The sequence below is a fragment of the Bidens hawaiensis genome, unplaced genomic scaffold (assembly GCF_021521415.1).
Source record: "Bidens hawaiensis isolate Kalapana, Puna unplaced genomic scaffold, B.hawaiensis_p1.1 tig00024057_1, whole genome shotgun sequence".
Taxonomy (NCBI): domain Eukaryota; kingdom Viridiplantae; phylum Streptophyta; class Magnoliopsida; order Asterales; family Asteraceae; genus Bidens; species Bidens hawaiensis.
Genome location: NW_027493795.1, coordinates 207,194 through 223,260, shown reverse-complemented (window position 1 = coordinate 223,260; position 16,067 = coordinate 207,194). Strand labels below are relative to the sequence as shown.

Genomic DNA, 16,067 nt, shown 5'->3' with positions numbered 1-16,067 from the left:
AATATATTGTACACTCTCGTTCTAGTAGGGGTGTTCATCGGATCGGATAACGGATTATTCGGGTTATTTGGATTTGAAAATTTTTGGACCTTATCCGAAATCCGATCCGATCCGAATAAGGAATATTCTTATCCGATCCGAATCTATCCGAATTCATTTCAGATCGGATTCGGATAATATCCGAATAATCGGATTCGGATGATATCCGAATAATCCGAAATTATACGAATAATCCGAAATAAACCAAAGTGATTTTCCTATTTTTTTTGTTCATAACATTTAATAGTTTAGAATCACAATAAACATACAAACCGGAAAATACGAATTACTATTAACACAAATTTAAAGTTTAAACTTCAAATAATAGTCTAATAAATATACCAAACCGGAAAATACCACTAAAAACATGTTTTTATTCGGATTAAACGGATATTCGAATAATCCGAACAATCTGAATTCGGATCCGAATATCCGAATAAGAATTCGGATCGTTTAATTGGGTTTCGGTTTCGGTTTGGATTTCGGATTTCTTGAACACCCCTACATTCTAGTGATATGGTTAATCAAATTACGAGTAATCAAAATTTGGATTTGTTAGTTTTGGGCCAATATAAATATTTAAAAAAGGTTGGGCTGAGCTAAATTAGGCTGAGCTAGCTGGGCTGCACTGGGTTATATTTATCTAACGTGATTTATTTATTTATGATTTAAAATGGGATTTTAAAATTTTCACACTTGATCTCAATTTATGCGTTTATCTAGTTCTAGCTGTCATTTAGATAAAGAGTTTTGATCCTTGATTTAAATGGACGTTAGTTTTAGGGACAATTGCATATACAATTATATATTTCCTCATTATTACTTCTGTATATGTGTTGCTAAACATAATCCCCTCGTAAATCCCCTCGTAACAATTTTCTAAACTTTAAAATCAATTACTACTTTTTCTCAACATCACTTATTTATATATATATATATATATATATATATATATATATATATATATATATATATATATATATATATATATATATATATATTAGTCCCTCGGACTTTTTCTTTAACTTAATAGTCTTCACTTTATATATCAAACTAAAAGCTATTAAGATGTTATTATTATTTTTTTATTATTAATATTGTAAATACCATTAATATATTTAAAATTTTTAATAGTATCAATCTTAATACTATATATATATATATATATATATATATATATATTTTTATAAATATAATAAGCGTTGACACTAATAATAAAATATATTATTATCATCAAGAACAATAAACTGAAAAGGAGAGAAAAAACTAAAAAGAAAATAAAAGACCTTATAATTTATGATTTAATATTTTAAGAGAATAATATAAAATGAAAAGAAAAAAAATGTTAGATAGGGGTAATATAACAAATAAGATAGTTAAAGGAAATAAAAGTATAGGGGAGTGGTGTGACAAGTAGAAGATGGGATACGTTTAGCCTCATATTTCGGCAAAATTGGAAATAAATAATCTCACATTTTGTGTACTGGCCGATAATAATATCACCATTAAAAATTCCTGCAAACGGTCCAACATTTCGACTATTTTTCTCTCAATAGACCTCCATTAAGAAACACTGAATGTCGTGACGTTAAATGTTTTTCCTAATTTCAAAACTATGTTTTGACGCTTTTGATCGAAATGAGAGATACGAGTCAACTAATGCAAAACTTATCTCGAAACAATGAGATTCTAAAATGAAGATTTGGGTCTCACTACAATAAATTAACCCTATATATTGCGACCAAGGCTATATTTGATTACCAACCTTTTTTCAAGGACATTTCATCGATATAGGATTGGTCAAACTTTTTTCACTTTTGGATGTCGTCGAGATACGTTGTAGCAAAATTTTGGAGGGATTCACAAAATATGCGACCCAAATTGACTTTTATTTTTACTTTATTACGCGTAGATAAATAAATAAAAAGAAATAAACACATTATTTCGATGACATCTCCTCGTTATAAGTTAAATTAAATTTATGTATTTTTTTATTAATGATGGAAAAATAAGGTTTTTTAAAAAATTGTCAACCCTATCTTGAGGAAAAATCGTCGATATAAGGTTAATGTTATTTTTTTAATTAATCAATCTCGACGACATGTCCTCGAGATAGAGTAATTAAAAAAACTTAATCATTGTTAGTTTTTACTTTTTTTATATGTGTATATTAGTTTTCATTACTAATTATTTTCTTTTGGGATTGTATATGGAATAAAAAAAAATTAGTTTTCATTAAAAATTAAACTTAATCACCGACACCACCACCAAGTGCAGTCGCCACCGCCAATTCTACCACCCATATATGTTTTGGTATACTTTTTTTCATTTCGTTTATTAACATGTTGTGTGCATGGTTTAACGTTTTCACGTATGTTTTGTTATTTCCGGGCTTAAAACTAGGTTATTTATTTATTTATTTGGTAATGGTAAGCCCACTGAATGTTGCACTATATATTATTCATGAAAAAAATTGTGAAATAGGAAAATGTAAAAGGATAAAATAGTTTTTAGGAGAGAGAAAAGTTTTATTAGGAAAATAAGAGGTCCATCATTTGAAATGGCGGATGTCAACAAACAAGTGGGCCCTGTCAGATCTTGTCTGGTGAGGTGAACGTTTACCAGGTGTTTCGTCATTTCAAATGGCGGATCACGAATAAAATATTCGTGATCCGTCATTTGAAATGACGGATGTCAATTTTGGTGATTCGCCAGTTTAACTGGCATGTCACAATTTCCAAAGTAGGCTACCCCTATGTGTAAAGTGTATTTTGTTGGGCATCCGCCATTTGAAATGGAAAATGTCATCTTGACATCCGCTATTTCAAATGGCACCATTGACTCGCTAGTCAAAGATGACGACGGTATCCTAAGACTCGGCAATAGGATTTGGGTACCGATCGTTGGAGGTTTGCGTGAGAAAATCTTGAACAAAGCTCACCAGTCGAAATACATGATGCATCCCGGAAGTGATAAAATGTACCACAACCTAAAGGCGAACTATTGGTGGAATGTGATGAAAAAGGATGTCGCTTCGCATGTTGGGAAATGTTTGACTTGTTTGAAAGTCAAGGCTGAACACCAAAGGCCTTCGGGATTGCTTCAGCAACCAGAGCTTCCAGTATGGAAGTGGGAGTTAATTACGATAGACTTTATTACAAAACTCCCGAAGACAACTCGACAACACAATGCAATATGGGTAATTGTGGATCGTTTGACCAAATCCGCACACTTCATACCCATCAATGAGTCGTACTCTATGGATAGATTAGCGTGTATTTATGTAAACAACATCGTTGCTTTACATGGAGTACCGCTGTCTATAATATCTGATCGAGACAGTTGTTTTACGTCTCACTTTTGGAAAAGCTTCCAACAAGCCCTCGGTACAAAGTTGAACCTTAGCACTGCTTATCATCCACAAACCGATGGGCAAAGCGAAAGGACGATTCAAACGTTGGAAGACATGCTCCGCGCTTGCGTAATCGATCTAGGTGGAAGTTGGGATGACCACTTACCTCTAATGGAATTCTCGTATAATAATAGTTATCACGCAAGTATTCAAATCGCACCGTTCGAGGCGTTATATGGTCGAAAGTGTAGAACGCCCGTGTGTTGGTCTGAAATCGAAGATAATCAATTGTCTGGACCCGAGATAGTCCAAGAAACAACCGACAAGGTTATCCAAATCCGAGAACGACTTAAGACGGCACGTGATCGCCAAAAGAGTTATGCCGATGTCCGTCGTAAGCCGTTAGAATTCAATGTCGGTGACAAAGTGTTATTGAAAGTCTCGCCTTGGAAAGGCGTCGTTCGCTTCGGTAAGAAAGGAAAATTGAGTCCTCGATTCGTTGGACCTTTTGAGGTACTCGAACGAATCGGCACTGTTGCATGCCGTTGGCGACTGCCTGAGGAAATGCAAGGGATACATGATGTATTCCATGTTTCGAATCTGCGTAAGTGTTTGACCGATGAATCGTTGGCTATGCCATTAAAATACGTTGAAATTAATGAGAACTTAAAATTTGTAGAACGTCCAATTCAAATTGAAGATTCGAAAACAAAGAAATTAAAGAAAAGAACTTTGAAAATAGTGAAAGTTAAATGGGACTCGCGTAGAGGGCCCGAATATACTTGGGAACTCGAATCGGAAATGAGAAAGAAATACCCCCACTTTTTCGAGTAAAGCAATCTCGATGACGAGATTTGTTTCAAGGTGGGGAGGATGTAACAACATGAAAATTTCGAGTTCAAAGTATCAACTTTCCAAAGTCTAGGGACTAAAATTGCCAAATTCCAAAGTTGAGGGTTTAAATTGAAAATTCTGATTTCCTGACCCATCGCGTTACGCGATGAGTCAGAGGAGAGCCCCATCGCATATCGCGATGGGGTACTTGACACATATTGACACGTGTGCCATGTGGCACACGGTGGCACTGGTTATCGCCACGTGTCACCACGTGGCAACACTGCTGCTACGTGTAGCGGTGTCTGCCACGTGTCAACACGTGGTAGGCCTACGCTGTGAGTTAGCAGACCTATATCGCGATACGCGATAGGTCTGCTGAGGCACCCATCGCGTAGCGCGATGGGAGCCAAATTTTCGTCTATAAATAGCAGCCATGGGGTGTTCATTTTACACATCCAAACTCAGCTGTTCTCTCTCTCCCTAACATCTCACTACAACCCGACAATCATATAAACGATTTGCCTCGATAAGCGTGCCACGATCCTTTGTTAGTGTACACCGTTTCCTCGAAGTTTTTACCACCCTCCACCCTCATTCATCAAGAAAGCGTTGTTATGGCAAAGAGTCCCAAAAGACGTGCCGACGAGTGTTGAAGTTGGCAAATCAAAGTTAATCGAGAAAAGTAAAGCTGCGTCGGAGTGCTGCTCAATTCTCTAGAGTTTCTATACGCCATTAAGGTTAGGCGTAATATCGAATTCAATATAATTTAATATTATATTCAACGCTTAAGCCTTAAGTCGAGGATATACTCGATACCTCGATAAAAGAAAAGAAAAGAAAACGTAACAAAGAAACAAATGAAAGTGTGATTATGAATATTGTTGAATACGTATATATGTGTGTAAGTATATATGTAAATATTCTTTGTTATGAAATATTATTTAATGAATAAAGAGTATTCTTAAATAATAAAAGAAAAAGATTACGTTTCTTGGAGAAGAAGAAACGTTGGGTTTCTATATAAACTAAAGGTTTATAATTCACTTTTAAACTAAAGGTTTTCAAGTAAATAAGAATTGAACTAAAGGTTCAATCGAGGATTGAGATATAAGACTAAAGGTCTTAAGCCGGATCGTGTATCCGACTAACAAATATTTATACTCGTACTATAGGTGCGAGATAAAGAAAGGGAAAGACCCTTGGACGGTGAGTGAAGCCGATCCTAAAGAGACAAGGTGAATACGCCCCCAAACTTTTACTTATTTAAAATGAGTCAAACTTGTTATTTGAAATTGTTTACAAGGAACTATGTGTTCCTAAAACCGTTATGAATAAGGGTATAAACCTAGCCCTCAGGCTGTGGTATACGTATGTCTGGATCCTTACATAGGTGGTACTATGCGATGAATGGGCATGATCGCACCACCCTTGGTCGTAGGACGCTCTCCTGCAGGGAGTACGACCGTTGTGTATATTTACGGGTACTTAACTAAGTAGAAACGTTGCGGTGTTTGCTGAGGTGACCTAGCGTAGAGGCTCATATTTATAATGTGTTATTTGACTTTGTTATTCCTAAGTCACGTTGGGCCGAGGTAGGTGTAGTCTCGAGGGGTAATAAAGTAAAAGAAATATTTTTGCGTCAGCGTGTTCACCAGCATTCGTTGCTGACATATTTTATTACATTTTGCAGGTGAACAAAGCTAGAACTTGGAAATGACGAAGTACTAATATCCGATGGCTCGGACTTCTTTTGTATAAGTTTAATATGGTGGTTTTGTAAATATAAAACAAATAATCTTTTGTTAATAACTTAAATGGGTATTTATAATTCCCGTCTTTTGAATATATATATAAATGTTACACTTTTGATCCCACAAGTTTTATAAGACTTCCGCTAAATTAACGTAACTCTGATTTATTTATACTTGTGGTACCAACTATTGATCATACTCCTAGGCCTAAGATGGGGGTGTGACATAAAAAAAACAAAAAATAAAACAAATCAATCATAATATAAAATCCATTCAAAATCAAGTAATGAAAACCAAAACATGCAAAGTATCAAAAAAAATTTTTATCAAAATGTTTAAAACATAAATAACATATACAAAGAAAGTCAACATTCGTTTAATCTTCGCTAGTCATCTTTCTATTTATCTTTTCCTTTTTTTGGTTTATTAATGTTTCCTCAATTTCTATAAAAAAAACAAGAGAGAAAGTTAATATATGTTATTTAATTATATACACAATTACACATACATGAAATAAAAAATATGAATACACAATATATGAATATACACATATTGATTGAGAATGAACTTATTCAAATAATATATATTATGTTTTTAAAATCCCGCATGAAAGTTAAGTAATGAGTGTTGTAAACCCAATAAATTCCACTACATATTCTAAACGGGCATCAGTACCCATAATACCCATACTTGTACCCGTACATGTACCCGAAAGTACCCGTACCTATAATCAGTAAATTTGGATACCCATACTCGTACCCAATAGACCCGTACGGGTACAGGTACGGGTACAAGTACAGATACTAATAAAACTTTTCTCTCTCCTAAAAACCATTTTATCCTTTTACATTTTCCTAATTCAAAATTTTTTTCTATTATTCATTCATTCTACTATCGTCAAATACAAGTCATTGTAGAAAACAGAATTAAACACAACACAATATTAATAACATAATAATGGCCGGAAGTAGAGATAACGATGAGGCACCAGCGATCGGCATCGATCTGGGAACAACTTACTCATGTGTTGGTGTTTGGAAGCATAATCGAGTCGAGATCATATCTAACGATCAAGGCAACATAACCACACCTTCATCGGTTGCTTTCGTTGACGGTGAACGTATAATCGGTGATGGTGCCAAGAATCAAGTAGCCATCAACCCTGCTAACACAATATTTGGTCAGTTACGTATTCGTACGTTGTTTTATAATAAAAATAATAATATGTAAATTGCTCATGCATGGTTAGGGTTTTGGTTTATTAAATATTATTATCAATGTAATTCCCGAGTACTCGCTACAAGGTATGTCGTCGGGACGAGGTTACCTCAACCAGGATCAAATCTTATCGTTGAACTTAGGCCGATTTTGACTAAAAAAATACATAATTCGTATATTAATAATATTAAAGAACAAATATTATGTTTTTGAATTAATGATTAGCAATTTTAAAAAAATTTAATATTTAAAAATGTATTTCTCTTATTTATATTGATATTCACCTATTTTGTTATAAATAATAGTAAACTTATGATATTTGACTTATATATAATACAATTTTTTTTAATATTTACCATGTCAGAGTACTTTTCAAATACACCCAACTCCCATGTAGGCCGCCTAGGGTCCGCTAGCGACTTTTGCAACCTTGATTATTATATTATGACTATTAAACAATATAAACACACACACACACCATGCACACAGCGTGCGTGACTTAGCTAGGGTTGTTCTCTAGCTGAATTTTACAAACTGAGCCAAAATCAAACTTAGGCAAAATTTAAAAAGCATTTTTTGATTGAGAGTTTCCGAGCATTATTTTTATTTTAAAATTTTTATAAGAAACTAGTTATGTTTAAAGTCATATGTGATTTAATGTAACTAAAAACAAATTAGTAGCTTTTTGACAAACTTATAGCAGCTTGTAAGAAACAAGTTTGAAATTGCATATAATGCGCTTGAAAACAAACTTCTAGCTACTTGAAGCGAAGAAATGATACTATGAAATTGAATGAGCGAGGGAACTCTTAAAAGGGTTTAAATAGTTGTGTGTGTGTGTAAAATTAAATCAAGCCGCCGTACTGAACCAAGCGTACTTTTGTTCTTGCTTGGCTCGCTCATAAACCAAACCAAGCTAAAATTGATCGAGCATTTTTTGAGCAAGCGTCAAGTGGTTTGGACAACCTTGGTGTGACCTTGAATGCAATGGTTAAATTCTGATTGTGGTCATGTTTAAGGTTTTAGGGGTAGGCGGTCAGTTAGCTATATCATGCTTAAAGTTACAATGAAAACGTACAACTTATATCATATAGTTTGTTTTAATTACTTGCTTGTGGCTTAATTAACTAATTAATATGGATTTCCAGATGCTAAGAGGTTGATTGGAAGGAGGTTTAGTGATTCCAAAGTGCAAGAAGATATGAAGTTGTGGCCTTTTAAGGTCATTGAAGGGCCTACAAACACACCAAAGATTGTTGTCACTTACAATGGTCAAAACACGGAATTTCTGGCCGAAGAAATTTCTTCGATGATTCTTGGCAAGATGAAAGAAACCGCCGAGGCGTACCTTGGAAAAGTTGTGAAAAATGCGGTTATAACTGTCCCTGCTTATTTCAACGATTCACAGCGTCAAGCTACCAAGGACGCCGGTACCATTACCGGGCTAAATGTCATTCGTATGATCAATGAACCTACGGCTGCTGCAATCGCGTATGGTCTAGACAATAAGTCTGATATTGTTGGAAAGATGAACGTGCTTGTCTTTGATCTTGGCGGTGGCACTTTTGATGTTAGTTTAATGACCATTGAGGAAGGAGGTATATTTGAGGTGAAAGCTGTTGCTGGTGATACTCATTTGGGTGGTGAGGATTTTGATAACCGCATGGTGGATCACTGTGTTATGGAATTCAAGAGGAAATGGAATAAGGACTTGAGTGGGAACCAACGAGCGTTGGGTAGGTTGAGATTTGCTTGTGAGAAAGCAAAAAGGATTCTCTCGCGTACTACTCGGACATCAATTGATTTGGATGCCTTGCATGAGGGGATCGATTTTTCTATAAAGTTTACTCGAGCTAAATTTGACGAGCTGAACATGGGTTCGTTTAATAAATGCATCGAGACTTTGGAGACATGTTTAAGTGATGATAAGATGACAAAATCATGTGTCGAACAAGTGATTCTTGTTGGTGGCTCAACTAGGATACCAAAGGTCCAACATATGCTAAGGGATTTTTTGAAGGCAAAGAGTTATGTAAGAGTGTGAGCCCTGATGAGGCTGTTGCGTACGGCGCAGCCGTTTTGGCTGCAAAGGTAAGTGGTAGTAGTAACAAGAATGTTCAAGATGTTTTGCTACGCGATGTCACTCCTTTATCGCTTGGTATACATTTAGTAGGAGAAATATTTAGTGTCGTGATCCCTCGAAACACTCTAATACCTACAAGGAATGCCCAAAGTTACGGTACAACTTATGATAACCAATCTGTCATTAATATCAAGGTGTATCAAGGTGAAAGATCTAGATCTACAGATAATCATTTATTGGGCGAGTTCCTCATCTCTGGGATACCACCTGCTCCCAAACGAGTCTCTACAATTACGGTATGCTTTGAAATAGATGCTGACGGGATCCTCACAGTCACGGCTGAAGTAACGTCCACTGGTAAGACGAAGAAGCTAGTAATTTCCAACGAAAATGGAGACTCTCGAAAGAAGAGATTGAGAAGATGGTAAATGATGCTGAGAAGTATAAGCTCGAGGACCTAGAGTTCAAGAAGAAAGCGGAAGCATACAATGCATTAGAGGATTGCGTATACAACATGAAGAAAAAGATCGAAGAGCACAGTGTCAAGAAGAGTGTGCGCCATGAGATCTTGAAGGGAATGAAGAAAGCCGTTGATGAAACGAGTAAGTGGCTCGAGGATAACCAAGCTGCAACTTTTGCTGAGCTTCACCTTAAGAAGGCACACCTAGAATTTGCTTGCAATCAGCTGTTTTAGATCTAAGATTATGGTAGTTGATTAAGAATCTAAACTTTTGTTTATAGATCTTTTTGTTGCATTTAATCTGTCATCTTTAGTAAGTGGATATTTCCATGTATGGATATTTAATAGTTTTGAATTTAAAGTTAAAACCTTTTGCACTCTATTTTTGTAAGGTTGAAACTTATGCATGGAGGGAAAATTAGAAGCATATATGTATATGGATAATGGATCATGATGTGTCATGTGTGATGTGTCTTTGGGATATGATATATTTGGGTATAAATAATGCTCTTGTTATCTGTCTCATTGTCTTTGGTTGTTAAGGCAAACCTTTATTATTTACAAAACTGACTAAAGGCTGTTAGTCACTGGTGAAGCTGCCCAAAAAGAAATGGGTTAACATAAAAAATGCAAGTCATATTATTTCAATAATAATTTAATTTATAAAAGGATTTAGGAGGTTTGATGTGGTTTTAAGAAGAACATATTTTAGGTGACTTTTAACCTATCACATGTTTCATCCTCTCAGTACTCCAATGGAAAATTCCTTGTTGAATTTCAAATAAAAATTAACAAAAAACATCCTTTCCTCAAAGAAATTTTTTTTTTTTTACTATTGTACAAATTGTTGTAAAGATATAGATCCAAAGTTGTAGTTTTAGGATACTTATTTATATATTTTGTTTTACACTATAGGTTAATACATGAGTTCTCATACCATTACATAGTATTATATTTGTCATTTATGTTGATAACTAGAGGGATTGTTGCCTATAAGTCTCACAATGGGTAACAATGTAGAAGTGAAACAGAACTAATTAGGACACGTTAGCCGCTCAAAAGAATTTATGTCGGAAAAATTTAACAAAAACGTATTCTTTCAATAACTCTTAAAATATAAATCATTCTAAGTGATTTTCATAATTACTAATTCATGGAAAGTGCTAAAAAGTGGTGTGCTTGAAATGAAAATACGAAGAAACTGAGCGACAAGTTTAAAGGTTTATAAATAACCAAGATACCGCTTAATAAAGATGACAAGATAATATAAATCATTCAAAGCTGTTACATAATCGCATGCAACCATATTACCATTACAAGTTTTTAAAGTCTCTGCTTACGAGTCCTATACCATAATAATACTTGTTCAACAACAAACCGGATCAATCACTGCCTCAAGCTTTCAACATGTAAGAGGCATACAGATCCCTGTCATTGCAAACATTCATGTGCGTAAATATAAGATTAAATTAAATAATCGACGTATGCAAGATTCTGGACTCACATGGAATACTCGATAGCTTTGACCGCATCATCAGCAGGGAGGAAGTCGTTGACTTTGACTGATTTGTTCTCGTTCTTCTTGTCTGCACGCATTAAATTAAGGAATCCCAAAAACAAGACAACATTAAAAAGATGTTTTTACACAAATGCAAGGATACAGTCCTCAAAGAAACGGCGGATCTCAGCAAGACGATGTGGTGGGAGTTCTTTGATGTCGGTGTAGTGACGGAATTCTGGATCATCTGCGCATACTGCTATGATTTTGTCATCACCTTCACCCTGTAATAACAAAACATGTTCCAAACGATTAAGGTTTAAATTAAGATGCATCGAACCTTCTTGATTGCCAGCGTATCGGTGGGTAGGGCTGCTAACAGTCGGGTTTTGCAGGTCAAACCCGGCACAAGCCCGAAAATATTACATGAACCCCAAGTGTCACACACATGACTCCAAACACAACACGTGTATTTGCGGGTTGACACCGCAAACAACCCGTTTAACCCCGAAAAAATGATTGTATAATAACTTTTTTTCATATTAGTATTTTAAAATTCTGAATTTACATATAATTTTAATTTTTATGAAACAATTATGTTTAAAATAAGTCAGTTAATATTTAAAATTTTAAATTTTGGCATAAAAAGCACAAAAAGTAATCTGCTAGATAAACACATTTTTAGTAAATATAAAAATATATAAATAAGAAATATGGGTAAATGGGTCAGCCTGGAACCCGCCAGGTTGACAACACAACCCCGTTTACTAAACTAGTGGGTTGACACGAACACGACTGTTTAACCCGTAAAAGAATTTTTGTTAAATTGTTTCGCATTTTAATACTTCAAAATTCTAAATTTACATACAATTGTCATTTTTTTAGGCCATTATGTTTAAAATATGTAGATTTATTTTTAAACTTCTAGATTTGGGCATAAAAGTACCTAAATAGTTACATAAAGACATTTTTTTAAATATATATAAATAAAGAATATCAGTTAAACGGGTTCAACCAGCGAACCCATAAGGTTGACAACAGACCCGTTTACTACAAGTGTTCACTGGCTCAACACGAAACTGACCCTAATCGTTTAGACTAAACCCAAACCCATGAATTTCATGTATGGTTCGTGTCATGTCAGAAATTCATGGTGGGCCCATGAGTTTTCCCACAAAAAAAAAGACGCAAAGGCTAAATAATCTACCTGGTCAATCATAGGCATTAATCCGATAGCACGTGCACGAAGAAAGGTTCCAGGCAGCACAGGTTCCTGTACACAGGTGATAAGAATGAAAATGTGTGTATTTATCAGTTGTTGACTGAGTCAAATTCAAGATGCAGTTTATCAAGTTCCATGAGCATTATATATATTATTATAAGTGTACCTGCATCAAGTACCAAAACATCCATGGGATCACTATCTTCACAAATGGTTCTTGGGATGAAACCATAGTTGTGTGGGTAAACCACTGATGAGTAGAGAATCCGATCAACCTAGTTTTAAAATATTTCGATTAATAATGCACCAGAAATTATAGATTCTAAAATGAAGATAAATGAAAGTGGTATAACTAAAAAATAAAACATGTCTGATAATGAGAAGTTTACCTTGATTAGGCCACTTGCTTTGTCAAGTTCATACTTAACTTTGCTGCCTTTTCCAATTTCAACCACCTGAGACAAACTCGCATAACTTAAGAAACAAACTTCTACATTTACAAGAATCCAAAAATCATACTATATATCATTAGCAGAGACATTAAGAAACGTACACAGTTGAAAACTTGAGGGGGCCGCACCGGTCCTGAATATATTACAGCAAAAAACAACTTTCAAGAACAGAGTTTTGATAATTCATAACTATTTTTCTAATCAGAAAAGGGATTAGAAACATAGAAGTTGGTATGCGTCATAAAGTCATAGATAATGATGCAAACCAAGAAAAATCTGTTTTACCGATTTCTAAATCATGCAGGGGTGAGCAGCAACAGATCTTCGTGACATAGAGCTGAGAATCCTTTCGTTGAGGGCTACGCGAGTGCCTCCGTGTCCCTCATGGTTAGCCATGCTTACCTTCAATATTTAAAATACTTTTTTGGTTTAATAAAAATTATTACAAGCACACAATGAATCTTGTCAACACAAAGATGTCTTAAAAAACAATAAAAAAAAACTTAATAAGCAACTGTCTCCACCTACACTAACAGAAAATCAATCATACTACTTAAAGTCTTGATCTAAAAGCAAGATCACAAGATTACATAAATTTTCAAACTTGTGGGACTAATTAATATTCTTAAATAGAATTTTACAAGAATATGATTGTTTTTGTTAAATTAACTCTCAACAAACTTTCGATTTGTCAAGATATGGAGTTATGGGACACATCTAACAAGAAAGTCTTTGATATTGAACTCTTCTAACAAACATAGCAAAGAAACTGCAAAACTATGCATACACTATTATCTCACAATTTTATGATGGATCACAATTACAACGTATGAAGCTATTTCACTACAAATGAAGATCAACTAGTTTAAAATAGCAACCTGAAGAATCAAGTGAACTAGCTTTAATTCAAAAGGTTGAAAATTAATTTTGAAATCATTTAGTACAGAATGTGTTATTAAATTGGACCAAACTTCACAGAAAAAAAAGTTTGATTGTAAATTGTAAAAGTTTTCATATTAACTTTGGATCCCAATAGCACAATATTTTATGTACAAAAATTAAATTAAACGAAAAAATTCTTGCTTAAACGACTATAAAAAATCAGGAGGATGAAATTATAAATATAACATATGAAACCAATCAAACTAAAAATTGCCAAACAAACCATAAACCTCTCTTGGCTGACACAGGAGTATAAAGGACTATTTATAGTATATGTTACCATCAACTCACCAACCAAACAAAAATTCAAAAAGTTAATGCGAAAAACAATTACTATCAAACTCTCACATTTTCCTTTTTTCTCATCTTTTTTTTTCCTATTGAGAACAGAGTATAATTATGAGAAGAAATGTCAAATGTGTATCACTATCAACTACCATTTTTTTCTAAACACCAGAAAATTATGATGAGTTTGATGGTAATAGTAATAATTAGTTGCCCAAAAAGTAACATTTATGCTAAACTAAAATTTTACTTTCCAAATGATATGAGTTGATTATTAGTGCCTTAACTTAAGCATTCATTCTCCTAATTGCAGATTATAACAGAACTATTACAAAAAAAATGTCTTAAAATGACTTATTTTCCAAAATCAGAATTAAACTTTCCTATAATTAATTTTTTTTTCCAGAATCACATAAAAAAACTCATGTGCATCTTCATCCGGCGTAAAATTATCCAATCGGACAAATCAGAACAATAATCTATCAAAATTGAGATCTGACACTCTCAATGTAGAATACACTTTATTCCTTAAAAAAATAAGTAAAAATAAATAAATAATCTCCACACACACACAAACACAAACACAGTTGTTGTAACAGCAAACGTGAAATCCATATATCATTAACTATTAACCCTAACACTAATACAACAAATTCTTCAATAATTAATTAACATACTCACAGGCAGGCACATGCATTCGAATAACTGGAAATTAATTATCAAGTTAATCGAGTAACAAATTTGCGTATAAACAGAGCATAAACCTAATAATCGATCGATAAACCTAATCGCATTAACATAATCCACAGATCGTAGTCAAATCAAAAACTAACTCACTAACACATACAGTGAATCTGTAACCTAATGTTTGAAATAATTAGTTTATTATTAATAATAAAAATAATGGAAGTATAATCAATCAATCAAATAATATAAACTTACAGAAGAAAGTAGCAAAATGTGGAGCGAAAAATGTGAGTGACAAAAGAAAAAGAAGAGAGATTTGTAGTGGACGCATAATTGACTCTTTTTTTTTGTGCATTGAAGGTAGTTTCTGAGCCGTTGGATTGGGAAGGAATCTGATCGACGTTGGAGAGTTGTACACGTGTGATGTCACTTTGCTTAGATGTCTATTAATCGAGGAGGAATATTCTACTTTCAACGTATAATATAAAGTGGAAATCAAATAAGAACATAATGTCTAAACTGTAATGAAATCAAATTAAATCAAAAAAGACAGCCATAGTGGCCTGATTTAAATTAGAGAAAAAGAAAGTTGTTTTTTCATAAAAAGTATTAATCAAATTAAATTAGAGAAAATTAAAGTTGTTTTTCAAGCGGTTTGTTTAATCGCGACCTAGTGTCTATGGAAAAGGCGGAATGCGCTAGTCCACTCTGGGTCTCCAATTCAAATGACTAGCTTGATAGAGGAAATGATAGTGATGGGATTCCTTTGGATAAAAAAATAGGGCAAATAGAGGTGGGCTTTCTAGGGACGAGTGGTGTGGTTTTCGGTTGTAATGGGTATAGTTGGGCAAACATATTTTATCGGTTTTGTCCAATGGTTGTATCGTTTGGTGGCGTTATTTACGCTTAATCGTTTGTATCGGTGTTTCTAGGGACTTGCTAGTTTTTTGAATGAAATTTTGTTGGTCGTTCAAAAAAAAAAAAAGTTAGGCCCCCCTTCTGTGAGGTATCAAAAGCATATGTGGCATGGGCTGCATACATCGCGTCGTGGCATTAAGACCTGGGTGGTAAAGGGAGTTGCGGGGCTCCAACATCTAGTGGAGTGACAAAGAAGAAAAAACAGAAAATTGTGGGGCTCAAATGCTTTAACAAGGAAATGGTGGAGATTTAACATAACATGACACTTTAACTTGAGGTTTAAAGCCTCTCTACAATGATTAGCCTTATTACAATTTTTTTAT

At 34.2% G+C, this 16,067-nt stretch overlaps 1 protein-coding gene and 1 pseudogene across 1 annotated transcript; one reads left to right on the top strand and one right to left on the bottom strand.

Moving 5' to 3' along the window:
• The first annotated feature begins 6,936 nt into the window (after positions 1-6,936).
• LOC143568703 (heat shock cognate 70 kDa protein-like) lies at positions 6,937-9,974 on the top strand (annotated as a pseudogene).
• A 1,133-nt stretch (positions 9,975-11,107) lies between these two features.
• On the bottom strand, positions 11,108-12,533 carry LOC143568685 (soluble inorganic pyrophosphatase 1-like). Its single transcript, XM_077054775.1, has 4 exons — positions 12,446-12,533; positions 11,402-11,522; positions 11,245-11,326; positions 11,108-11,168 (listed from the first exon to the last, which is right to left on the bottom strand). The coding sequence occupies exons 1-4, from the start codon at positions 12,461-12,463 to the stop codon at positions 11,135-11,137; spliced, it is 255 nt and encodes an 84-aa protein (XP_076910890.1). The 5' UTR covers positions 12,464-12,533; the 3' UTR covers positions 11,108-11,134.
• Positions 12,534-16,067: the final 3,534 nt, after the last annotated feature.

Excerpts from the sequence above, each read along its gene's own strand:
- LOC143568685 (XM_077054775.1), bottom strand. Across the intron at positions 11,327-11,401 it reads CCGCCGTTTCTTTGAGGACT|ACAAGAAGAACGAGAACAAA; the intron begins GTATCCTTGCAT and ends TAATGCGTGCAG. Across the intron at positions 11,169-11,244 it reads AAAGCTATCGAGTATTCCAT|GGATCTGTATGCCTCTTACA; the intron begins GTGAGTCCAGAA and ends TTGCAATGACAG.